This window comes from Stegastes partitus, unplaced genomic scaffold (assembly GCF_000690725.1).
Source record: "Stegastes partitus isolate 25-593 unplaced genomic scaffold, Stegastes_partitus-1.0.2 Scaffold368, whole genome shotgun sequence".
Taxonomy (NCBI): Eukaryota; Metazoa; Chordata; class Actinopteri; family Pomacentridae; genus Stegastes; species Stegastes partitus.
Genome location: NW_007578099.1, coordinates 434342 through 461164, shown reverse-complemented (window position 1 = coordinate 461164; position 26823 = coordinate 434342). Strand labels below are relative to the sequence as shown.

The following is a 26823-nucleotide window of genomic DNA, read 5'->3' as shown; positions in this document are numbered from 1 at the left end:
TGACTTAACTCGGCACCATCAGTGGTTGAGGTTTGTTTGTGTAGGGATGAGCTTATTTGAATGGGGGGCTTTTTTCTGTTTAATTAAAAAGAAAAAAAAAAAGTGGTGCAGAACAAAACAAGGATTTCAGGTAACGACAACAACCAGGATAATACGCTTATTTTTAAATTACAGGGTTTAAAGGTGGTTATGTTGCAAACCTGTATGTGCAAGTGTGTGTAGGTGGTTATGTGCAGGTATACAAATGTTTCTGTGTTGAGATGTCAGGAGGTGTGGCTTGTTAGTTCAGAGAATTCATGCATGAAACATTAAATTAGGGAATTACCTTTAAAAATTGCCTGTCCTGTGACAGAACAATACCGATATCACTATAATAGACATCTGTAATGTTTGGTAAATCTCTGAAACTGTGTTTAGGAGAATGTGTTAACCCAATAAATCATGACGTGTATCTATCTACATGATAGCACTTTAGTCATGATGTCACATATGAGTATTGATATCAGTAATTCTGTCTGTGGTGTTAACTTGTAGAGCCAAATTCTGTGGGAACATTGCCCTCAAATACCAGTAGGTTGAGGTGATATATATGCACTGGAGAAGGATGGAGCCATCTTTGGCTTGAATCGGGGTGTGCAGTTTTATTTTTAAAAGAATACTTCACTGATTCAGCACTGAACCCCTGTCATTTTGTCAAACTCTCAATGGAGACTTTAAAAATAGATCCGACTTGGTGTATTAGATATGATCTTTTTTATTCTGCAATTTCCTCTCCCTTGTCAGGACCTGGCTGCTGTAGTACCCACTATCAAGTTTCTTTATGTACGCACTCATTCAGGAGCAGGCACCCGGGAAAAAACTCAACCAGGATGTGTCCAGTGTTATGTCCAGTCTGTTGTTGCCTCCAACATGTCTAAAAAAACCTAACCTAACTCAACGCCTCCTGAATCAAGACACCATCAGGCTGGACGCTGCAGGCCCGAGTGTGTTTGAATGTGTGTGTTTAAATTAAATCTACAGTGGATATTATACTACAATTCCGACAGCAATGGCTGTTAGGATAAGATATGAAATTCATGTGCCAGACAAGAGCATAAATGCAGTGCCTATTAGAAAAACCAATAATATATAAGTATGACACATTACTAAAAATAAAATAAGACTAGAATAGAAAAGTAAGCAGTCATATCAGCAATGATGATGAAGTAATATTGCACATAATATTAAAAGATTGTACATGAAAATGGAATGAAAGGAAAACTACTACTCCTGCTGCTAATACTATGAATTACTATTTATCATTATGAGTAACTTCAACAATCACTTAGTTATAATTTTCCATTCTCATGCAAAGCTCATGAACATGCGTTTTACTCACAGACACTATGTCTACCTGCTGTGTAAGTCTCCATATATGGTGTGGATGTGGTGGTACGGGGCCGAGTGGGCCGGGAAACCAATGGACATCATGATCAGTGTTACTGTGTGCATTTGAATATGAGTCAATCCTTTTTTTTTCTGCACATTTGCCTACAGGATTTTGTGTCTTCTTCAGTGATTGGACAGAACACTGTGAAAGGACCTGAAACATGCAAACGCAGGCAAATCTTTTAGGGGCGCTGTCAGGAGGCGAATTGAGGGTCTTTTGTTATTAGACACAAAATCAGCTGTTGGAAGATCATATAGACGTACAGGAACCTCTTCATACAAGAATAGCAGGTAAGCACCGTTTGATAAGATGCATTTTAGCTGAGTCTTGAAGTTAGTTTTTTGTAAAAGAGACTAAAAGGGGAGAAGTTATGATCCTATACAAAAGGAAATTCTATTTTATGCACTAAAATGAAAGCAGTTGGAGATCAATTCTTTTTCAACAATTTCTTCTTCCTAGAAAAGGAAAACCAAGCTACAAAGGTGTCACTGAAGCCCAGCGCGTCCGAGCAACATGGAGCAAACATTTAGAGCAGTGACTCAAAACCCTGGAATTATAATCTGGAGAATTGAGGTGATTTGTTTTAAATTACTGCGATAGGTTTCTAAAATCAACTAAATGATTTAATTGATGAAATAAAGGATAAACTATTTTGCTCTTACAGGAAAAAGTTTGATCTGTGATAATTGAGGATTAAATAGAAATGGCTTTTAAAACTAAAACATGTTTTTTTTTTGTTTGTTTGCTAAAAGTGAAAAGATCATCCTTTTCTCTCTGTGTAACAGAAAATGGAGCTGGTTCAAATCCCTGAGAAATCGTATGGAAACTTTTTTGAGGGTGACTGCTACGTACTTCTCTCTGTAAGTCTGGGAAGCTGACTGATGAATCATTGTAGCTGTGGGTGCCAGTTAATGCTCCTGCTGTGTTTGTGTACTTTGCTCTTTGGTTATGTGCTGTAGTTAACAGCTCTCGCCTTTAGTCTTTCACAGAGCATCATTCTTCCCAGAGCAGTTTAACCACCGTTTCTCTACTTGTGCATTCCTCCAGACCCAGAAGGTGAGGAACTCTGTGTCTTATAATATCCACCTCTGGATCGGCTCAGCGTCTTCTCGGGATGAACAGGGTTCAGCTGCTGTTTACACCATACAGCTGGATGAGTTTCTGGGCTGCTTGCCGGTGCAGTACAGAGAGGTCCAGCACCACGAATCTGATGTTTTCAAGGGCTACTTCAAACAAGGAATAATGTGAGTGAAAAAGCGTTTGAAGTAGCTATTTATAAAAGAAAAAAAATAAATAAAAGAAACTAAAAAAGTCATCACTCTCTTTTGTTCAGCTACAAGAAAGGTGGACATGCGTCTGGCATGAGGCACATTGAAACCAACACATATGATGTAAAGAGGCTGCTTCACGTGAAAGGAAAGAAAAGAGTGATTGCCAGGGAGGTGAGCCATGTATCCCAGTGGTTATATAACAGACAGAGGATGTCATGTAGACAGAGTGCTTCATGCTTTAATTTGTTTCAGGTGGAGATGAGCTGGAAGAGCTTTAACCTTGGAGATGTGTTTTTGTTGGACATTGGCAAAACCATTATTCAGTGGAACGGACCAAAGAGCAACAAGCAAGAACAACTTAAAGTAAGATTTTTGTGACTATATGGGTATCTGTTTACACTGCCTGAAGCAGGATCCATTTATTAAAACATATGGTAAAGAAGAAATAACAGATTTTTAGTATGAAGCTGCTCATTTTCAGATTTATGGTGATCTCAGTAACCTTGTGTAAACTTTTCCACGGTATACCTGCTTATAGGTCTGACTACAAATCCAGAGAGCTGTGGGTGTGCATAGTTGAAGCTCATTTCCTTCTTCCTGCAGAAGGCTGCAGGCTCTGCAGGAGAAAAAATACAGCTTTATATAATAGCTCTGCACTGAGGAGTGACACTTTAAATTATCAATAGTCATAATGCAAGCATTTATATTATTTTTGTCTAACCCATGCTGTAGGAAATTCAGTCATGTTTAGCCGTTGGCACATATGCTTCATCCAAGTTGCATGTACTGGGATGATAATGGGATTTCCAACAAATCTGCTTAGAAAGTCTGAAATTAAAAGTAGATAACATTGGTTCACTTCTGACAAGATGTGTCCTTGTGCAGTGGTGGAGAAAGTATTGAGATTATATAAAGTACAAAATCATTTTTATATTTCCTCCTTTGAGCAATCTGAAACAGATACTTGAGAAAGACTATGTTGAAGACATAGTCCTCACAGTAGAAACTTCAATTGCCAATTGCATGAAAACGGCTATAAAATTACCTGTGAGCACCAGAATCTTCTTAGTTTTGGACCTGTGGGCTGTATCAACCTGCATGTCAGCATCATGGCTCCACATGGGAAAAGACTGCTGGAGCAGCTAAAAAAAAAAAAAAAAATTCAGAATATGAGACTTCACAAAGATGGAAAAAGATACAAGGAGATCAGTGACCAACTAAAACTGAGGGGAATCACAGTTGCAGCAGTAATCATGAGAACAAGCCATAGTACCTGTTATAATTAAGTATGATTCAAGCTATTATGTGTTCTGAGTCTGTATTTTTCCATGAAGCCTATGGTTCTTATAATCAGTTAAGTTTCAAGTTATTATGTATTCTGAGTTTGCATTTTGTACTGAGCTTATGTCCTTGAAAATAATGTGGCCAGTGAGAACTGGTTTGCACACCTGGAGATAGCGGAAACTCCTCTTTTCTCTTAGACACGATTGTTGCTTTAGCTACATGCCGTACCAACAACATCCACACACGTTGCTTACCAAATATCAAGGACGTGGACAGAGCACAAAAGGATGCCTGTCCACACAACTAGTAACTGGCCAACTAAATCTTATCTATGTTCGGGGCAGGCCCAGCCCAAGAAGATATCTGTAACCTGGAACCGAAAACACTCAGTTCAGCTGGACATGAGATTCCTCTCTGTCCCTCTGAATTCCAGCGCTGCAAAACTTTACCTGTGACCTAAATAAATTCTGCATCTGAGAACTGAAGATTTCTCCGGCTTGTTCTTGGGCTTCCAACTAAAGAACCGGATCTAACATACCTCTAATCAGAGCCACACTGGCCGCCCTGCAGCAGTGATACTACAGATAGTGCACTACTTGCACAATCTAGCTCCGATGAACAGATGGTAAGGTGCTTAAGACTGGAACAGCGGTTATTGATGGAAATCACTATTTATGTGACAGCTTAGACGGCATGTAGGACAAAAGGAAAAACCCTTGTTTTGCTTTTTGGCAAAGGTGTAACTTCGCTAATGGACATGAAAAGTAGCCTGAGAAATACTGGGAGCACATTATTAGGTCAGACGAAACCAAGATATATTTGTTTGGCCAGATAGGGGGTGAGAATGTTTGTGTAAAGTTATGAATAGGTAAGAACTAACATGCTGCAAATAAATGACAGAGGATGTTAGAGGACTCTGAGCAGTAATGTGAACACATCTAACAGGTTTTGAACTGTCATTACAGATTGATGTGGAGTCTGAGCTTGTCTGTGCTTTACCTGTGCTTCTCAGGGCATGTTGTTGGCCAAAGACATCCGAGACAGAGAGAGAGGAGGTCGGGCAGAAATCGGAGTGATCGAAGGCTACGCAGAGGGTGACTTTCCTCAGAACATGGAGATCCTGAATGGAGTTCTTGGAGAAAGAACCTCTGGACTGAAGAATGGACCTTCTGATAAAACTGCTGACCAGGAACAGAAGGCTAAACTCACACTATACCAGTGAGCCCTGATCAGTGAATACTGAATATCCTAAATGTGTCATGCAGTATGTGAGAATTCATCCATTTTCAGTCACAGTTTTGACTGATTATATTGATGATCGCGGCTTTCATTTCAGCGTGTCAGATGCTGATGGTGAGATGAAGGTCACAGAAGTCGCTACGAGGCCTTTGGTTCAGGATCTCCTCAGCCATGATGTGAGTTGGTGTAACACTGTTATGCCCATTTCTATAGAAACTAATGCTAAAAATGTTTATATACTCACAAGAAGATAGAGATGTTTTGTGTCCTTCATGTAATTATTATTTTAGGACTGCTACTTGCTGGACCAAGGAGGGACGAAGATCTTTGTCTGGAAGGGGAAGAGAGCAAATAAAACTGAAAGACAGGCTGGTATGGCCAGAGCATTGGTGAGTATCACACCATGAGCTTGTGTTTGATCGCTCTAGGGTGGCATGCTTATTTTGTATGTTGTATCTGGCTGCTATAGGAGTACATCAAAGCAAAAAAATATCCGCTCACTACAAATGTGGAGACGGTGAATGACGGCGCAGAGTCTGCTCTGTTCAAGCAGCTGTTCCAGAGTTGGACTGTGAAGGACCAGACTCAGGGAATGGGGAAAGCAAACACAAGGGGGAAAATTGGTGCGTATATGGGTAAATTCATAGAAACACAGAAATGCCTCCGAATTTAAAAAAAAAAAAAAAAAAAGCGAACCCACACACATTTTCTTCCACTTGGTTACTGACTTGTGATTGTGTTTTATGACCGTGTTTGGTTTTAGCTGATATCACACAGGAGAAGTTCGATGCCTCTATGATGCATGTGATGCCAGAAGTTGCAGCTCAGGAGAGAATGGTGGACAACGGTACAGGTCAAGTGGAGGTACAGCATTTGCAACAGTCCTTGAAACCTCTAAAACTATTTGGATTGATCTTAAACAGACATGAATGGAGATCAGCCCATCTCCAACATTTCAGTTTATGATAACTTCAAAGCCAATGACTGAACACCTGTCAGCTTCGGTGGTTCAGGGAGGTCACAGTGCTAACATGCTGATATCAGTGTTCTTAGACTAAAACAGGACAATTTTGCATCACTCAAAATGCAGCTAAGTTTAGGCTGAGCTGAGGCAAACGGCTGGATTACCGTCTGGCAAAATGTGCAGCTAGAGACACCAAGCAGCCTGTGTGTCCGTTACTTGGTTAAATTTGATAACAGCTCAGGTAGCCAAAATAGTTTGGCCCCATAATCGTCCAGAAGAAATAACTCGGCCCAGGAACGGTTTGAATGATGACACATAGCTGTTGCCAGTACACTGTCCTGAGACCAGGTGCTGAAACCAGGCCTGCAATAGCCCAAGTTCTAGTTACCGCACATGGTCTATGGTTGATCTCAATGGAGCTAAATTTGCCCAATCTCAGCCCAGACTGGCCCGAATCCAGTCACACAAAACCAAGCTAAAACCTGTGATTGTTACTGGGTCAGAGGCAGCTCACCAAAAGTGCCAAAAACAGCTGAGTGTGCCAACGTTTAGCTCAACTGGTTCGGCCCTACAACTTTTATTTTTTATTTTTTTGGACTGGGTCCCCCTAGTGGGAGAGAAAAAGGCTGCAACTTCTGGTTTGTTTTCTATCAGTGAATTCAGCTGTTGTCTTGACATGACTGGTCTGCAGCAACAATTTTCTGCAGTTTGCAATGCAGTGCTAATTTCCTTTGAATGTGTCCAGGTTTGGAGAATTGAGAATGTGGAGCTTGTCCCTGTGGAGCCTGAGTGGTATGGATACTTCTTTGGAGGAGACTGCTATGTGGTTCTCTACACCTACCTGGTCAACAACAAGAAGTGCTACCTGCTCTACATGTGGCAGGTGAGGACACAATTATATCACGTTTCTTACCCTTGCTTTCCCTGCTTTTTACATTTTCTCTGACTATCATCACACTGTGTGAACTCCAGCTACTTTGTCACTTATTTTAGGGGCAACATGCGACACAGGATGAAGTGGCAGCCTCAGCGTTTCAGGCTGTGGCCTTGGATCAGAAGTACAACGGCGAGCCAGTTCAAGTGAGAGTAACAATGGGCAAGGAACCGAGACACTTTATGGCCATTTTCAAGGGGAAAATGGTCATCTTTGAGGTAAGGCTCCTGACTGCGTTTTATAATTTTACTGGAAACATTCTGCTATCAAGAATCAGACGTGTTCTGCTGATGTTGTTATAATGGTCGAGGACATTTCTCTTTTTTTTCTGTTAGGGAGGCACATCTAGAAAAGGCTCTTCTGAACCAGAGCCTCCAGTAAGGTTGTTCCAGGTTCATGGTACTGACGCGTCCAACACAAAAACCATCGAGGTTCCAGCCGTGGCCGCCTCTCTGAACTCCAACGACGTGTTTGTAATGAAGAGCCAATCAGCAGTTTTTCTGTGGTGTGGGAAGGTAAAAGAAACCGAGAATTTATGATAGTTTTTCTTGTAGTTTTTGGCTGTATTTTGTGTATTTTTTTTGTCATGTTTACATCTATACACCTGGTCTTATATAATGGTTAAAAACATAAATGTTGCTCCAAAAAACAAAAAACCCAATATTTTTGTTCACTGTTTATGTAGGACTGTTTTTGACTGGTTTGCAGTAGGCTTCTTACATGCATCACATAAAATAAATTTACAAAAGTTATAAACGTAAGTTTGCAGAAGCATTTAAGGAGATGGTACTAATTTTTCAAGTTTGACTACTGGGTGGTGATTGGGCATGTCACGTACAGTCAAAGTGCCCTAAAAGAAAATGCTCATCCTCTTTAGTTGTGCACTTTAAAATAGGAACAGACAACAGGTTCCTGCCTAAAGACTTTGAATTGGTAAAGAGCGAGTGATAACCTGTCAAATGTGTGAAACAGGGGCAGCCGATGTGATAGCATCAGCAGTAATGAAAGGTAATAAACTTTTCTGACTTCTTCAAATACTCTAGCTGTTGTTTTTTTGTATAGTTTTTAATCTGTGGAATAGTTTATGCCTGATAAGAGCTCAATACACTAATCTACACATGGGGAAATGAAAGTATATAGATGGTGTGAGATGATAAAAATATCACACCTACAGGTTTTTAACTGAAGGTTTAAGATTGCTGGAGAAGTAACAAGTACGGGACTGTAGTTGTGTATGTTTGTGATCAAAGCCAATTAGAAATATGTCAGTTTTTCACACATATGGTGACAGAAAGTTTGCAGACATTCTTATTAGCATGACAGTGTTGTAAGGTTCGTAAAGATAATGGGGTTCTTAGTAAGCGTTGAGTAATTTAACAGAGTCCTGATGTCACCTCCATCAGCCCTTTAACTGAAACTCAACTGCAAACCAGAACCTTTTGTCCTACATCTGGTTCATCTTCACTAATACTCTTGTAGCTGAAGAGATTAAAATCTCACAGTGAGGTTCAGAAAACCTTTTGAGAGGAGTTACAGTAACGGAATGATACTTATTAATCATATGTGGGTGCATAGCTTTGGTGTCCACATACTTTTAAACTAAATACAATACTATATTAAAGTATTGCCACAGCAAGGGTTTTGTTCCAGCCTATCTGGCAGCGAGCATCTGTCCTGTTGTGGTTTTCTTGAGTAAGACACTTAATCTCTTCCAGTTGCTGACTCATCGGGCAAATCTGTCCTTTCTGGAATCACTAATTGGACTCAAGATTTCTCTCATTCTTTGGACCCACATCATGTTTGATGAAATTACTGTAGGCCGTAACTGACTTTTTGTTACCAGGGATCGAGTGGAGATGAGAGAGCCATGGCCAAAGAGGTCAGCTCCGTGATTAGCCACAACTCACAAGGAGGCTCTGAGGAAATCGTGGCCGAGGGTCAGGAGCCTGCCGAATTCTGGGAGCTGCTGGGAGGGAAAACTTCTTATGCAAGTGACAAGAGGTAGGGAAGATACGAATACTAATATCAGCAGTGTTAGGGTAAAAGTGCATGTCAGTGGTTAGAGCACCACGCTTAGAGGAGACATGTTTGTTTTCCACTGTTGTACAAGTTGTGTGTTGTTGTGCAGATTACAGCAGGCGGTTTTAGACTATCAGCCGCGGCTGTTTGAATGCTCCAATAAGACAGGACGATTCACTGTGGATGAAGTGGCTCAGTTCATACAGGAAGACCTCAACGAGGGTGATGTTATGCTGCTGGACACGTGGGACCAGGTATGTTTGTAATAATAATAATACACACTGAACCCAGATTATTATACTCAGGCCATATTTTCATTTAAAATGATTTTTATTTAATCAACAGACTTCTTCTGGCTGGAAATCACATAAACAAGTGACAAAAGTCAAAAAGACATTGTGTTAGAGATATTAATGATGAATTTTAGGTATTTCTATGTCTTTATGTCCAAAATGACACATGCCCTTGAAAACTGTTGCCAGTTTTTGAGAAGGTTGAGCCTCTACCATTCTGAATGATCCTGGTCATTTCTGTCTAGTCTGGACCTCTGTAAAACACTATGTATTAAGAACAGCTGATGCAGTAGTTTTCGAGACATTTTCCAGTCAATTATAAGTCATGATTAAAACCTGAGTGAGCTTGTTATTATGGTCCATCCCATCCATACCAGTGGCCACAGTGCATCTTCATCAAAAGTAAAAGGAGTTCTAAACTGTGAAAAATCCCAAAGGTCATGGTAGAAAGCCAAAAGTGATCCCTGTACTGGCAAGAATGGTAGTACGCGAGGCCACAATGAATCCAAATATCACCACCAAGACCATCCTGATGAATCTGAGCAGTTCTGGTACCAACGTCTCAATCAGACACTCCAGCAGACACTGAACAAGGCTGGTCTGCTGGATATCAACCAAGGAGGACTCCACTTCTCTAATACAGGCACACAACAGCTAACTGAGCCTTTGCAAAAGTTCACCTGGACAAAGAAAGATTTTGATCATCGGTTCTGTGGTGAGTTGATACGAAAATTGAGTTGTTTGGGCTTTAAAAGTAAAAAAGTAAGGAGAACTATTCCACCCCAGGAACACCACCCTTACAGTCAATCATAATGGTAAGAATGTGATGCTGTGAGGTTTTTTTGTCAGTCAATGGACCAGGCAACCTGGTCAAAGTAAACGACATCGTGAGCAAAGAAGACTGCATAAAGATACATTTTGGAGGAAAACACCAGACAGTCTACAGAATAGCTTGGCCTTGGTCAGCATCAGACTGTCCAACAAGGCAGTGATGTGAAACATACAGTTATAAAGGTCAAGAAATGGTTAATAGAAAACAATATCAACATTTCGAGGCGACCCAGCCAGAGTCCAGACCTAAATATCATCAAGAACCTGTGGAGGAGCTGAAGACCAGGGTGATGGCAAGAAACACTTCCATCATTAAAGATCTGGAGTTTGTCACAAAGACGAGTGAAGCAGAATACCAATGGAGACCAACAGAAAGCTTGTTAGTAATTACAAAAACTGTTTGATTTCTGTGAAGGCTAATAAAGGATTTGCCTTTGAAAGTCTATATACTACTTACCAAGAAAGTCTATGACGTGGCATTTTAATATTAGTAATAATATACATTTTATCACTGACACTATGTCTTACCATCTGTTCTCACTTGCTTATATCCTTTCCACCCAGAAGAAACCTACTAATCAAACAAAAAGTTAAATAGGTAGTTAAAAATTAAATAAATCAAGATGTGGCATAGGTATGAATCACGTAGGGCTTTACTATACATGTGCTTTGTCATTACTGCTGAACAATACTGACTCTTTATTTTTCGACTCTCTCTTTCTTTGGGTGAACTCCCATCGGTTTAATCACGTTCTGCTTTTTCTCATTGTCCGTCTCAGATCATGCTGTGGATCGGTAAAGAGGCCAATGAAGTGGAGCGCAAAGAAGCAGTAGTCACAAGCCAGGAATACCTGCGCACCCACCCAGGTGACAGAGATCCAGACACCCCCGTCGTCCTGATCAAACAAGGGTTCGAGCCTCCCACCTTCACTGGCTGGTTTACAGCCTGGGATCCCTCCAAATGGAGTGTGAGCGTTCTGATTTTGACCTGAAATACAGGATTACAGTGTATTTTTAGCAGATAGACTGCAAGCTGACAAATATTTCTTTATTTCAGGGAGGAAAGAGCTATGAGGAGTTGAAGCAGGAGCTGGGAGACGTAGCATCACCTGTTAATGTGAACACTGTAAGTACCATTACCATTCCTGGAGCTTTTTAGGGTGACAGAAACAGTTGTTATATTTAAGATAACGTTTCTATGATAGTACTACCTCCTGATATCTGCACCTTTTATGATACGTTGCAGGAGGAGAAGAACTGTGCTGAGAGTGAGAAAAGCGTTCAGTGTTTTCCACCCGATGCTTTGATCAACAAGCTGGCCAACGAGTTGCCTGAAGGCGTCGATCCCTCCCAGAAAGAGGTGTGTGTGTTTTTGTTAGCAGGTGCATTAAGTGCTTACCACAGTGTGATGTAGGAAAAGTTCCTTCAGCCAGCCATCACGTGAGTGCACTCTTCCTCTGGAACAGTGAAGTCTTTTTACATACCTTCTATGTAATAAAACAACAGTCAAGGCAGCACTAATGGACAAAGACTAGACGTTAGAGGACAAGCTAGAAGAAAGAGAAGCTAGTATTGTTGTTTTATAGAGTGGGAGTTACCTCTCTGTTACTAGATACTGGTGCACAATCATCCAGAGTGGAAATTATTAATTTGGTAAAGCTTCATTTTACTACAATATTTTATATGGATACGTGGAGTTTCTTTAATGTCCCTGTTTTGTCATTGATTAAACCCTTAAAATCTCATTTCTGTGTAACAAATGACCCATTTAGAAGTTTCCCACGACTCTGTTCAAGTGCTGTAAAACTAATTCACACTACACAATGTCAAGTTGTAATATTAAAGTTATTCAGACACATTTTTGAACCGTAAACCGATTCTGAAGATGAATAATGATACAAAAACTCACTCTGCAAGCTGACAGGATCGATTACTTACCTTTGTCACATATGAAACCTTGAAAGTCTGAACCCTTGTTTTTGGGACTGTCATCATTACACTGCAGGATTAAGGTGGAAATGCTGAGTCGTGCTGTTGACTGCTTATTTCACTCACAGTATGACTTCTGCTATATAAAAAAAACACCATATGGGCAAGGTAATACAGTAAAAAACTACATTTTCACACAAGAACCTACATGCAAAGCTACATTTCTCATATATGTTGAACTTTTAAGATTTTATATTTCACTAAAAAAAAACCTTAATCATTAATTTCCACCCAAAGTCTTGACATACGAATCAATATGTTCTTTTTAAAAAAAAAAAAAACTCAGACAGTTAGTTCCAGCCTGTACGCTGTTCATTCATTACGTAAGGTGTTGTCCATGTGGTTGTGAGGCTTTACTATGTCGCTCAGCATACATTATCAGTAACACGCTGTGACCTTGCAGACCTTTTGTTTGCTTCACTATCTCAAACTAAATTTGTTTTTCAGAAATACCTCTCTGACTCCGACTTCAGCTGCGTCTTTGGGATCACCAAAGACGACTTTGTGAGCATGCCGCAGTGGAAGCAGCTGAACATGAAGAAAGAAAAAGGGATGTTTTGATAATATTACAAGCTACTACAAACTGCAGTACTCTCTTTGTCTCCTGCTTTTACTGATTTTCCACTCAGGGGCTCAGATTTGTCAGTACAGTAATTTCTAATGATGTTTTCTTCATGCTGTAGTTTCACTTTATCACTCTAAAATAATCTGTGAACACTTTATTTTTTTAATCTATGCTAATTTAATTCAACTGACACTGTTTAAATAAGAAGTCCTGTTATAGAATTATTTAAAAAACTGTAAACTATATTGCTTACTCTTCTGTGGAGGCGTTGGTGACCTTGTTTATGTCTGCTGAACTCTGTAGAAGGTTAAATATCTAAGCTTAGCTTTCTGACATTAAACCTATTAAACAGGAAGGTCCTGACGGAAGTTAATACACATCACTTTGCATGATTAAAACCAAAAGGCTTTTTTGGAATTGAAAACAGAAATAAAATAAATAAGTAAAATACATGTGTGTTATTGCACAGCAGCAAAAAATGTATGTAATTTTGTTACTTTAAGCTTACTCACAAACCAAATCTGAGGAAGGCCTGACATCCCTTTAAACACAGGTCTGCTTTGCCATCTGTTGGACAAATAATGCTACAACACGTCATATTCACTGAGCTAAGAGGGCAGAGTGCTGTTATAGTTTCATTGGACTTTTTTTTGTGAAGTATTTTGGTATTTTAAAGGATTTACAGAAGCAGAGTCAGTCAGCAAAGGGACATTTTCACTCTGTATTCATGCATTTTAGTTACAAGACCAAAATAAAAAAGGATGCTCAGCTAATCCTAATGCCTTTTGAACACAGACGTCAGCTAACCTGCTCGTTCCCTGATGTTTAGTTTCAAATGTCAAGCTACAATAAAGCTGCTTCTAAAGGTGTTTCTTTGATTTTTTAGAAGTTCTTCAATATTTCAACACAAATGACAATATCAGCATGATTCACTCATTTTATTTTGATATAAATGTATTTACTGTTACATCTGAACATGTAATTCAAAGCTCAGGACAAAATCTGAAATATTTAGACCCACAAAAGGCAACATATTATAGTAAGGACTTTTTTTTTTTTTGCATTGTCGTGTGAAAATGGAAACCAAAAACAAAAAAGATTGTTTGATAAACTGTCAGAAGGTCTGCTGACCAAGTCGAACAGTGTCTGTGACATTTAAAGGATACATTTTGATAGATTAAAAATTTAAACTGAGGACAAAATCAAGCAACTGAGCTATTTGACATGGATATGTTAAAGAACTGACCACAGTGCCACCACACACCACTGCAGTAACAGTAGCCTCCTGTAACATGTCACCTCTGACGTTTTGTGCATTTTGGCAGCCAGCAATACAGATTATCAAATATCAGCATGTGAACACACGTTGAAATGAAACAGAACAGTGTGGCAACAGTTACAAAGGCATATGAGTCAATGTACAAACAGTAGTATGCTGCATTAAACCAACAACAGGAGGTGGAGCTAAATGAAGCAACTACCCATTTTCAAGTTTCAACATATGAATGTCGTTCTGCTTTTTGTGATATATGATTTGCTAACAAAATTAAAACTGAAAACTCTGAAAAACATCAATTTTTGCAGATCAAAGTAGTATTTAATATGTGTGAAAGTACTGCGTGCAAAAGTACCAGTAATTGACACTGATTAATTTATGTGCAGTTTGGAAATCATATGCATCCATAGGTGCTCATGCAAACTATCACAATTGACATGAAAGGGTCTACTGCTGCCTCGAGCACTAACGGAAAAAAAGAAAAAACGAGACATTGTAAAAAATCAAAATACAAAAATGTGATTACATATAAAGTGTTTACAGCATTCAAAGACATCCGAAGAGACTAATTTCAGCAAGATCCACTGCAAATGTGCAAACATACAGTAATAGCATGCAGACGGACAGAATCCAGCCTGCAGCAGGTCAGCAGAGTGTTTTCTCGCTGACGTGTTTGGTTGTAAAGGGAATGTTGTTTCTAATGTAATCTGACAAACGTATGCCACAATACAAGAATATTAAAAAAGTGCAAATGCAGCCAAATCAACTTCCCTACATTTCCAGAGCAAAACAGAGAAAAGGGAATGTATAAAAGATATAAAATAAAGGCAGTAAATAGATGGCGTTTTCCCTTAATTAAAAAATTTCCCTACCAAACCCTTATAAACACCTGCCTTTGTTACCAAATACATAATGATAGCTTACAAAGATCGATGTCAAACGTGAAGTAAACCTGCTTTACAGTGAGTTCTACAGCAAGACCAAACCTCAGGACTCTCATGTAAGGTTATTTTTATAGAAATGAAACCGTCTTCATCCCATTTTGAAAAGAAACCTTGCTGTGTTTTCAGCGTGTAGCTATGATTGGAGCTAAAACAGCATCAGTGCCTGTCCAAATACCTACAGAGCTCACTGTGTTTTGTATACAGACTAATCCTGATTTGTGTCCCTGCAGCTGCTTGTGAAGAAAAAAAAGTGTTCTAAAAACATGACCAGTTAAGACAGATTTAAAAGAAATGATTGGCAAATAATATAAAAGTAGTCATTAGTGGAATTCCAGCTAGTAAACTATCTGGATCCTGAGTTTCTTTGTTGTGACTTTAAAATAAAAACATACATTTCTACTACTACTACTACTCCAACTAGACCTGTGACTAACAGAGTAAGATTAACCAACATTTCATTATAGATCAAGCTGATCATTTTCTGAATTAATCTGTAGCGATTTAGTAATAAAAAGTTAAAAAATTACCATCATAATCTCCCAAAAAGTGACATCAAACTGCTTGTTCTGTCCTACCAGCAGTCCAAATCCCAAATATTTTTCACTGACTGTCACTTAAGACAAAGAAAAGCACCAAATCTCCATGTTCGAGAAGTTAAACTAGCAAATGTTTGGCAATTTTGCTTGAAAAATGAATAAAACCATTAATAGATTACTGAAATAGTTGCAAATTAATCTTCTTTTGACTAACTAATCGGCTAATTCCTGCAGTTCTAATTACGACAACTCTGAATGTTGCTGTCAGAGTTTCCTAACAACTAAAACATCAAACTGCAAATTAAATAACTCTTGAATTTCACCAAATTATCTTTGATTTTTTTTGCCCAGTAGCAGAGAAAACAAAGTTAAGACAAAACACAGCCATCAGGGTTTTTGTGGTCTTGGTTCTCACCATCGTCAGTCGGATTTTTCTCTGTATCCTCTGAATCATGAGGCAGCTCTGGAAAGATCCTGTCCTGCTCCGGAGTCTCATCAGAAGCATCTTCGTAGGCACTTATGCTGTCGGAATCGTTCCTGTCCGGGGAGGGATCTCGTCCACCCTCGATGCCGTTTTCGCAAGGCCTCCGGAGGACACCGTCTTCGGAGACCAGGTTGTCCAGCGCAAGAGAAGGCAGGAGCGGCTTGTTCACCATCCTCCGCAGCTTCGTCATGACGCTTCCCTCACCCTCGTCCTCTGCAGCTGCCAGTCCTCCGTTACGCAGTGAGGAGTCCTTTTCTTCTCGGTGTGCAACTTTCATCGATTCCTTGGCCTCGTTTTGTATTTGGTGACCTCGTCTAGCTGCTTCATCCAATGCGTTCTCTGGAGCAGGTGGTTTATTATTCCTTTCCTGCAAAGAGAAAACAAGCTGTCCATCAGTAAATTCCTGACAGATCAAACAAAATAAAATAAGTTCATTCCATGCATTCTGCGTATTTGACAAGCTAAAAGTTACAGCAACTAGAATTACATTTATGATTACATCTCAGCAATAAAAACTATTTCACCAATTTGATCAAACTTGACATTTTCAGAGTCAGAAATCACCAGATTTGTTAAACTACAACTAGCTATGAGAGAACACAGGACAGCACTTCAATACCAATGAAAAGACACGTACCATCACCATTGTTTGCATTCAATAACAAAGGATCTCACTCCAAACTGTTGTGTAATGGTTCTCATTTGCGTTGATATCTTTATACAGAAATTCAGTGCCTCTATGATGTTACGTAAAGAATCTCCTCTCAGCTGCCACATTACCTCTTTTAATCTCTCCACCTCTTGCATCAGAGAGCAGACCATGCTCTCCAGTTTCCTCTTGGCCTCCCTCTCTCGTTCCAGCTCCTACAAATGCAGAGAGATGCCGGCATCACGAGGGGGATCAGCAGCTTGTTAGCATCACATTTTGTTGCAATTAGTAGCCAACAACTTCACAGTAGAAATGATGAGGACTAAAAGAGGATTCAAGTCTAGATGATTTCAAGGCTTAATTATGTTAAAGTTAAGCAGTGTTTCTGTTGTGGTGAAGCCTCCACGTACCAAACTAGCATGTCCAGCTTCCCTCTGGGCTTCAGCCAGCAGCTCCTCTACACCCTCCAGTGTGTCCTGCAGGACGTCCACCTGGAACAACAGAGCCTCTCGCTCGACCTCCAGCCCACGCAGCTCCTGCACCGCCTCGTCATAGCTGGCCTGCAGCTCCAGCTACACCGCAAGCACAGTTACAGATCAGTGTGGGCAACTTCAGAGGAATGCATGCCAGTCAGTGGGAGAGCAAGAGCTTAGCGAGCGCTCAGCAGCAACCATCTGTGGGAGGCCTCAAGTGGAAGCATGACAATCTCTCCATATGCACAGCAACGTTTTTCACTGCAGCGTTTTAATATTGGACCCGACAAAACTGTGCACAGGACTTGAAATAGCACTAACTGTCATTTTATTTATAATGACAAGAACAAGGAGAGTAGGAAAACAAGAATAGTAGTTATAAAAAAAAAAAAATAGTCACCATTTCTGGGAGCCCCATGAAGAGGTCCTGGTCAGACTGCTGTAAAAGAAAGACAAACTTAAAAATAAGTTCATTTATAAATAATACTGGAGTGGTTTTTAAATTATTCACATGAACCCAAGCTTGCTCTAAAAGGTCTATTGGATCCTGGCCACAAATGGTGGCCTTAGAAATGACTACAAAGTTGATTCACAAATGTAGTTGCTGTAAGCATCAGGCTGAACTGTACCACATCATATGACAAGTTGTTTCTGTTGTTTAGCCTCTACTCAAATATAAATAACAAACTACATCCTCCAAAGTCATCAAACACTTAAATCATCACTCTTTAAAACAGTTTCAACAAAAACTGAGCATTAAAATCTTATAATTGTTGTATTAATCATACTAGGTTGAGCGAACTGTACCCAATAAAATGAGAACTGAGTGTACCAGTACTATATATTACATTTTAAAATTACATTTTAAAATATTTGTCCTGGAGGATAAGTAGTGCTGAACCATTTTTGTTTCTGGATGTAATGCTGTGGTAGCCGTTTTTCCTTCAGTTATGTGCTTCTTACTTAAACTGATGACGCGACCAAAATCTCCCTGACAGCTGCACTAATCAGACAGTTTTATCTACAGATGTAAGAAAAACAGTAATAAAAAGTATGATAGCTAAACTCCATTTATCTGCTTCAGTTTCAAGGTCCTGGTATTGTGATTTGTTATGTAATTAGTATCACCAGTACTGTATAGTTGTATAGGTGCACCATAAAACGAGCTCATTAGTTCTCATTTTTCAGGATGAGACTGAAACGGGGTGGATCTGCAACTTCATACTTTTCACAGCAAACCTTTAAAACAGTCTTGCTGGTGCTCTCTGACCTGCTAAGGAATTACCGCTACGTTGCAACAACAAACATTTTAACACTTTATCACAAGTTTTATTTAGATTACAGGTGTAGCCAAAACAGTGACTGGCATTGACGCTATGCTACTTGACTCAGTATCAACCTTTGAAAGCAGAAGTCTCATAACTCTGCCTCCCATCACCAGGTTACCACTCGTCATGTCGCACTCATTAAATCAGAGATGTTGCTCTGGTTTTGACTACGGTCTGTCCATGTCAGTCTGCCTGAGTCTTTAAAAACAGGTCACATTTTGTAATTCAGGCTTTATTGAACTAATAACAAATGAAAGCTGTAACACAACTTTTACTCTGACTAATTATTTAATCATGATCTCAGAATTAATCAGTTTATACAAAGGGTGAGACCAAGGATTTTCCAATTAGATGACGCTATTTACTTATTTATTACTGTATTAAATGTTTTAAAACTGTGAACCTTTTTCATAGCGACTTGGTGCTTTAGGAAAAACCTCACTACCTACTACATAAGAATGGTAAAAGATATTTGCAGAGTCAGCACAGTTGCTCACAGGCTATGATGAGTCACTCAGGTTTATGTTCAACTGGCTTATTAAGAGTTATTTTTCATTCGACTAGTTGAATATCAACAGTTTTTACTTTAGTATTGGTGAATTAGTGCTTAGTGGGAAACTGAACAGATTAGCAGAGATAGCGTCTTTAAAGACAAGATAGTTGAATCCAAACAACATTTGGATTTTCTGTCTGTAGCTGTTATCGTCTTGTACACTGAGAAAGGACATTCAGTGAAGGACATCATGTACCAAGTAATTAAACTTTGGAAACAAAAAATATTAGTTACATTCACAGATTCTAAACTTTTCATTAAAGGAAGAGTGTCGAGTTTGAAGAATCTAAAACCAGGGAAATAACTTGCTTTTGTAGAAAAATAAACATACGAGAGACAAATTATTATTAGGAGTATTTTCTACATCGTTGATGACAGCTCAGACATCTGAAATGTGACGAGAGGCCACAACTAGACACTACACTGTAAAGCAGGATAAATCAGTGCACTTAGCAAATTGCAAAGGCTGCAGCTATTGAATTATGAATAATTCAACAAAACAAGTCTGAATTCTCTCATTCCACTTTCTTAAACCTGAACGTTTTCTGGTTTCTTTTCTCCTCTGTGACGGTAAACTGAATATCTTTGGGTTGTGGACAAAACAAGACATTTGAGGACATCATCTTAGGTTGGAAAACACAGCTTTCACCATACGTCACATTTTATGAGATTTTATAGACCAAACGACCAGCTGCTTGATTGAGCAAATAATTGAAATTGAAAACAGCCATTAGTTGCAGCCCTAGCTGTACTTCAATTTTACTTTAATTAGCAAGATTGAAACTTTCAGAGAGTGTTTATACTTGATGAGTGTACACGTTGTGGTTCAGACATGAGTACACTGGTTCGGCTGACAAATGCCCATTCTCATTATGTAATAGCGACACCTCGTACACAAGGATTTAAACCGTCATGTCAGTGGTTTTACATGTTTACGCCATCCTCCTGGTGTGACAGTCATGCTTTGGTGACTCACGTGATAATGGACGTTTTAATTCTATTGTACAGTAAATACTGAACTGAAACTTGTTCTTAAAAAAATAATTATAAATCAAGTTTCAATATCTGTCAGAAAAATTAGATATTTTCCACATATAGTTTAGACCTAGGCAAAAAAAAAAAAAAGAATCTGAAAAGTACACGTGGCTGTCACATAAATGCAGTGGAGTTAAAAGTACGAACACTGTGAATATACACTGAACAAAAATATAAACGCAGCATGTATTATTTTATTTCAATTCTACCCCTTCTTTTCAAAACTGGGGGAAACGTATTTGTTGTTCCAACACACAACTTGTCCACAACAGAAGAGATGTTATAAAACAACCAAGTGCAAACTTAATTAGAAATGATTATGAGCAGACTGAGAAAAGGATCACAGACAAGAAACCACAAGTTAGTAAGCAGTCACACATCTGTGAAGCATGCAGTTAAGGATGTTGTCAACGCTGGCTGGGAACGTTGTCTCGTGCCTTCTGATCATTGTCCTTTAAAGCCACACCTGAAGAGGGTGTGGATTATCTCAGAGGTTGACAATCTGTCACACACTTAACACAGCTCAAGAACATTTTGTGCACAACTGCCTGAACCGAACACTTTAACAAACAGAAAAATAGACATTTGATTTACACATGACACCCCCTCCCCCCACCGAAATGAAGATGATTTGAATGCTGCGTTAGTAGTTTGTCGTGTTATTGCGCTTGAGTGATAATGAGACATGACAGACAGGGCGGAGATGATCGGGACAGGCTGGATTACACGGTGTACAGGTGCGGCTCCTACCTGGCTGTCACTCCTCTTTTTCAGGGTGCCTGCTCGGCTGTCGCTTCGGTTCAGCCGCCTGGATGAGCTCTCAGTCTGACAGGGAGACGACAAGGAGACGTCTCATTTGAAATTAGCATCACAAACTGTCGTAACAAAACCACAAGAAGCTAACTTAGCTCATATTAAGGAAGTGGACAGAAGCTTCGGGCCTCATAAAGATAAATCTGCTTATTCAGCGGTTGTTCAGTGGTGAACAGTTAGCATAATATATATGTAAAAACACCAACTATATTATGCTAAACTGTAAGGAAATGTTAGCTTTAGCTCTTTGGTTAATGACGCCGTGATTTTCCTCTCTTACCTCCTTTATGATGCTGCGGAGAGACTCATCCTCGCTGAGTCCCCGAGAAAACGTCCGTTTCTTTGGCGAACCGCTGCTGTCCAGGTTGACTGAATGCATTTTTTTTCTGGTTTATATTGAGTTTTAGTTTACGTAAGAGACACCTCCAGACTCTCTGGCTGAAGTGGTGTTTGGTTTGTTTCCTACGCAGCAGCAGGGAGCGACGCCCAGGCCGTGATCTACGGAGAGCCGCAGGGACCAAACCGTCCTAACACCGCCCTCGGTCCGCCCACTCTCCTCACACAGCTCTGGAGTAGTTGGTTGGCAGGAGACACCAGTCATGTTTGAAGCTGTGAGGAGGTAAAATAATAATAATAATAACAACAATAAGAATAATAAATTAGTTTCTGTTTGTTTTACAGTGAAGATTAACACTATGGCGCATGTCAAGTGCTAGGTGCTGAAATTAGTCAATGATTTAAAAAAAAAAAAAAACCTTCAAGGTGAGTGGATGGGCAAGGACTATTTTCTGGAAACTTGAAGTACATGACAGTAGATGTTTAGGTGGGGAAACTCCTACTACACTCACTAAATCTTCAGTCTCATATATACTAGCATATATGGCTTAAAGTTTTTAGAAAAAAAATTGAAGTCTTCTTGAAAGGTCCAATCTTTAAACACAATAACAAAACAATTAATAATAATGCAGAACCACATGTAGCTGCATGTCACAATGATACAAAACAAAACATACAGAATCCCTCTAATATTAAATACTTGGGTCCCAAAAATGATGAGTAAAAAAAGCTGTTTTTGTTGAACTTTCTTTACTGGTTTTGCAAGTATGACAGACTACTAAAAAAAATAAAAAAAATAACTAAAATATTGGTAGATAACCAAACCAAGTAGAAGAGACTTCTGGAGTTCCAAAATGGTTCAGAAACTCATTCAGAAAATATCACTAGTTGTCAGTTGTCAATTTGTTGGCATTGTGTGCATAAGGATGGACCTTTTCTTTTTTTCATATTTCAGCTCATAATCTGAAACTATTTGATCTACTTGAATATTGCAGATTCTGAATCAGTGACATGATGAGAAATAACAGTGGAGATTTCAGGCCTTTATCATCTGAGATATTGTGTTTCTAAAATAGCCTCAAATTTCTGCTGAAAGTTGGTTGGCGGGCAGGTTTTAAAAATGAAATCAAATTCTGAAAGTATTTGATTCTTTAAGCTAACTTTTCAGAGATACTATTTCAAATGTCCATAGTTTACGAATAGAAAAAGTTTCATGCAGATCAAAGTTGAGCAGCAGGTCAGTGATGATTTGAGATGAAGGCCCTTTTGACCACCGTGGACTTCACCTTCAACATCTGTTCCAGTTGTTTCTTCAGCTTCCGTTGCTTTTTCATTTTCTCATCTTCTCGTCCCTATGTTACTGTCAGTTGCCACATCAACCACAACTGTCCTCTTATGCTTAGTATCAACCACCACTGTGTCAGGTTGGTTAGCCAGCAGCTGCTTTTAGTCTGCAACTTGAAGTCTGACAGGATCTTAGCTCCGTTGCTCTCCACCACTTTCAGTAGGGAGTGCCTTTGCAACTTGGGGACTTCTAATCCATACTCAGCACTGATGCCTCTCATTGTATGCCACCCCAGCTTGTATCTCACAACCTGCTACTACGTACTGGACTGTCTCCTTGGTTTCATGTCTGTCCAGCCTGAACCTTTAGTCTTGTCAGCTGTGGTAGACTCCTGCGTCTGTTGTTCTGGTGCTTAGAGCCTGTTTTTGTTTCTGTCAAAGCCTCTGTGCCGTCCTTCACTGGTGATGTGATGTTGGAAACATAAGCAGATACAAAATATACAGACCGGGATGTTTTTCTGTCTGTAGCTACTGTGGAGAAAGTTGAAGAAAAAGACACACACACGAATGCGCTGAGCATCAGTTTTTGAACGCATCTTTAATTTCAGTGTCAACATGTACGATGCAAAACTACTGAACTTGTTGTGTATGTTAGTGCCAGCTGGCCCACAATGTAAATGATCTTTACCACTTGCAGGGACTTCGGTAAACACCACATCCTTTTTCTTCACACAGAGCAAAACGAGGTCAGATTATACAGAGATAAATTCACTTCTTTGCTCCTTAACAGTCATGGATCTCTTTTATCAACTAGGCTGTCAGTTTTTTGGCTTTTTCTAATTTGTTCACTAAAAAAAAACAAAAAAAAAAAACATTACTTTTGTCAAAATTTTACGACCACTGATTCCCTTATCACTCTATGCGGCGGACAAAATGCACGCACATCCAGGCCTAAAGAGTCAGGCGCAAAAAAAGAAAAGAAAAAAAAACTCAGTTATTTCGAAGTTGAACAGTAGGGGATGTCCTCTTATAATCAGTCAAAAATAAATACTTTAGAGAGACAGTAAAAACTTCAGACCCTAAACTAGAAACTCATGAGTGAATACACCTATGGTCCCTGACACACAAGTTACAAAACCTTTGATTGCTGAAACAAAATTGTACATACATGTAATTTCCAAGTTGCCTAATTGCATCAACATCATAAAGTGAGCTGTGAACATCTGACCTTTCTTCATTTTTGGACTGTGTCTATCTGCATGTCTGTATCACAGTTCCACATGGAAAAGAATCACAAGAGGAATCAAAAAATCAGATTGTGAAACTTCCCAAAGATAGAAATGATTCCAGGAAGATCAGTGGCTAACTAGAAATCAGTGGAAACACAGTTACAGCAGTAATCAGGAGAACAAGCTGTAGTACCACTAATCAGAGCTGCAATGGTCATCCACCTAAATGATGTTGTTGACAGTGCACCACTTGCAAAATCTGACTCTGAAAAACAACAGATTTTGTGTAATCAGAGTTTTTGTGACAGCTCAGACAGTAGCACTGTGTGATATTAAGTACTTTGGATGGTAACAAAGAAAGAAAAAGGTGAAAATTACGACCTGGACTAGTATGTCGCCTGACTTCAAAAAGAAATATAAACAAAACCACTCCAGCAAAGAGCTCCTGAAAACATTGTATCTGAGAAATGGCAGAACATCTCTCCAGATATTTGTACAACACTGTCTGTCATTAAAAATAAATGAGGTCATACAATTACAAATCCCAGTAATGAAAGATGTATGGACTTCAGTTGCATTGACTTCCTCCTGTGGGCCCTGTATTGTTTAATTTAGTAAATCTAAACTAGTTTAAATGTGCCACTTTACATCTCTGTCTTTGTTCCACAGCATCTTCATCACACCTCAACGAAGCGAACTGCTGAAGCACTGATCCTGCCATCTATTAGCTGCCAGAGCATCAGAAGTTTGATTTTTATAGATCCTCCTGAGGCCTTCATCTCTGACAGCTGATGGAGCTTCATTTGTGTGAAGAAGTTTCTTGGTGCTCCAAACTAAAAGACTGGTGAGTATTTAACCACATCTACATCTACAGATGGGATGCAGCTCCGTCCTGCAAATGGATCTACACACTGCAGGTTCATTCCTAACAAACTAGACTCCTCAAGATTTGTACAGATCCAGAGTAAGAGATATATTTAACAATAGTATTTGCATCCCTGCTGAAAGAAATACTGTGATATTCCACACTGATCATCATGATACAGTCTGATATCTTGATTTAGGGTGTGTAAATCTGTAATTCCATGTAAATAACAGTTTATTGGCTCAGCAGACGCATCTTTTAAAGCTTTACTAACATTTCCTTGTATCTGCTGTGATAAACTGAGTAGAGAGAGACTGACCTGTGTGACATATTTCCCGAGCTCTCATCTAAACAATTGTTTTTGTCAGTGTGTGGCATTTAAGTGGTTGGTGATGCCTACTGTAAGCAGCCTGCAGGAATAATGGCTACCCTGCAAAAATGGTTCATTCTTGTTTGTGGTATGTAATTTTTATTCCAAAAAAGCCTGACCCCATTATTTCCTCCCCTTGTTGCAACGACCAGTCAAATTTTTACTGGTTTGCTGAAACCAAGTCTGTCTCCTGTAACACATGTACAAGATATTCATATTTCCTCATGGAGAGTTTTTTCAGCCTTCTGAAAGGGTACTTCAGTGTAGTTTCAGTGTTTGTGTGTGTGTGTGTGTGTGTGTGTGTGTGTGTGTGTGTGTGTGTGTGTGTGTGTGTTGCATAAGGTTGTTAGTGAAAAAAAGGTTTGAAACTTGTCATTGATTCACGTTCTGTATACATTAACATGTATTTTTGCTCAGATGAAAGCATTGAACAAAGTGCCTTCATTACTTACTAGTTTATGGTTTTGACTTAATTCAGTGGGAAAGAGGCTGACAATTGATGACTTTTTTAGCAACGGGGAAGGAAAAAAGGGAAATTTGTGAAAACGGTATCAAGTGTCACTTATAATGTCTGGGAAGCTCCACCCGAATACATTAAAGGGGAACTTTGATGCTTTAGCATTGTTCAAGGCCAACAGACCTGCAAGACAGATTTATTTAGCAGATTGTGAAATACGTTCTTCTTTGTCTCTATATGGTTCAAGCTCCAAAAACATAAAAATCTTCTCAGATTTGACAAAGCTTCTGTTTGCATCCCATCTCTTTTGACAAGTAAATTGACTTTAAGAATTAATGTGTCGCTTTAACAGATGAGCGAGGGGAATTAGTTTCAGCTTCAATAACATATATTCCTCAATTACTTGATTTAATTGGTATTTAGTGCAAATTAGTCAGACTTTTAGAAAAAAAAAAGAGATTTAAGATGGTCAAATGACTGAACAGTAGAAAACTAAAGACCTCAGTGTGCCTGGTTTACAGTAAAAACTCCACATCTGACAACAACAAGCAGAGAAGATTGACATTGACAAGATCTGCTCTGCTGCAGCTCAGTTTTTCTCCAGCAGGTGACACCAGTGGGTCAGTGATACCACAAAGAAAACTCACTTATATTTAAGAAGTGCAATTATGTCAAATCAGAAAAACTTCAATAATCCCTGCAGGGTAATTGCTTAATTAGAAAAACGAACAGGAGCAACTGCAGCAGACTGCACACACCATTGAGGCATGTGCACAATACCATAACTACTAATAATAACATTACAGATAGTCTTAAAATAATAATATTATTATATATTAATAATGGCAAAACGTTTATTAAAACCAGTCAGTGATGTATAGCCACACATGACTACACTATTTGTCTATGGTTCTTGAGCTACATTTAGATTAGATCCTATTTTATTAGCATATTGTGGCATGAAATATGATATAGGATGTAAATTACAGTCTATAATAATCCAGTAAATGACAATATTTAGGTCTTGCTTCACATTTGCATGACATTTGTTCTGATTGGTGCAAATTGCCTTTTAAAAGGGTCTATATACATTATTAGGTCTATAAATTATAATAGAGAGCAAACAGACCTGCTGCTACTGCTGCATGGCTGAAAAATCTCTTAATAACAGGCTTAGCATATTTCTCATGTTTTCATCATAGTGTTGATGCCTTTTTAAATCCACTCTTGTGTATTGAGAGCTCCCAGATTTGAACAAAAAGGCCAGTAATTACTTTCTGATTGGTCTTTACGCGCAGTTTGGAGAGCCTTGCGCTGGACAAGCTTGTGTTACTTCTGAATATTCTGCATATAACCGTGTGGACAGAGCACAT

The 26823-nt window shown here is 39.1% G+C and overlaps 2 protein-coding genes across 2 annotated transcripts; one reads left to right on the top strand and one right to left on the bottom strand.

The window, feature by feature from the left end:
* Positions 1–1659: 1659 nt before the first annotated feature.
* avil (advillin) lies at positions 1660–14227 on the top strand. Its single transcript, XM_008284700.1, has 20 exons — positions 1660–1719; positions 1889–2002; positions 2215–2289; positions 2477–2673; positions 2763–2871; positions 2953–3063; positions 4997–5202; positions 5321–5399; positions 5514–5612; positions 5693–5846; positions 5987–6087; positions 6933–7070; positions 7181–7339; positions 7457–7636; positions 8965–9122; positions 9250–9394; positions 11044–11232; positions 11322–11390; positions 11511–11624; positions 12701–14227. The coding sequence occupies exons 2-20, from the start codon at positions 1943–1945 to the stop codon at positions 12812–12814; spliced, it is 2457 nt and encodes an 818-aa protein (XP_008282922.1). The 5' UTR covers positions 1660–1719; positions 1889–1942; the 3' UTR covers positions 12815–14227.
* LOC103359379 (leucine-rich repeat flightless-interacting protein 2) lies at positions 13742–21395 on the bottom strand. Its single transcript, XM_008284701.1, has 6 exons — positions 21190–21395; positions 20847–20921; positions 17581–17619; positions 17118–17279; positions 16839–16922; positions 13742–16425 (listed from the first exon to the last, which is right to left on the bottom strand). Exons 1-6 carry the CDS (start codon positions 21286–21288, stop codon positions 15943–15945), a joined length of 942 nt encoding a protein of 313 aa, XP_008282923.1. The 5' UTR covers positions 21289–21395; the 3' UTR covers positions 13742–15942.
* Between the last annotated feature and the right edge of the window lie 5428 nt (positions 21396–26823).

Bases quoted from the DNA above. Each gene is read 5' to 3' on its own strand.
- avil (XM_008284700.1), top strand. From the start codon at position 1,943: ATGGAGCAAACATTTAGAGCAGTGACTCAAAACCCTGGAATTATAATC. The intron at 9,123-9,249 runs GTAGGGAAGATA...GTTGTTGTGCAG, and splicing joins TCTTATGCAAGTGACAAGAG to ATTACAGCAGGCGGTTTTAG. The intron at 11,233-11,321 runs GTGAGCGTTCTG...TCTTTATTTCAG, and splicing joins GGGATCCCTCCAAATGGAGT to GGAGGAAAGAGCTATGAGGA.
- LOC103359379 (XM_008284701.1), bottom strand. From the start codon at position 21,288: ATGCATTCAGTCAACCTGGACAGCAGCGGTTCGCCAAAGAAACGGACG. The intron at 17,620-20,846 runs GTAGGAGCCGCA...TTTCTTTTACAG, and splicing joins AAAAGAGGAGTGACAGCCAG to CAGTCTGACCAGGACCTCTT. The intron at 16,923-17,117 runs GTACGTGGAGGC...CTGCATTTGTAG, and splicing joins AAGCTGGACATGCTAGTTTG to GAGCTGGAACGAGAGAGGGA.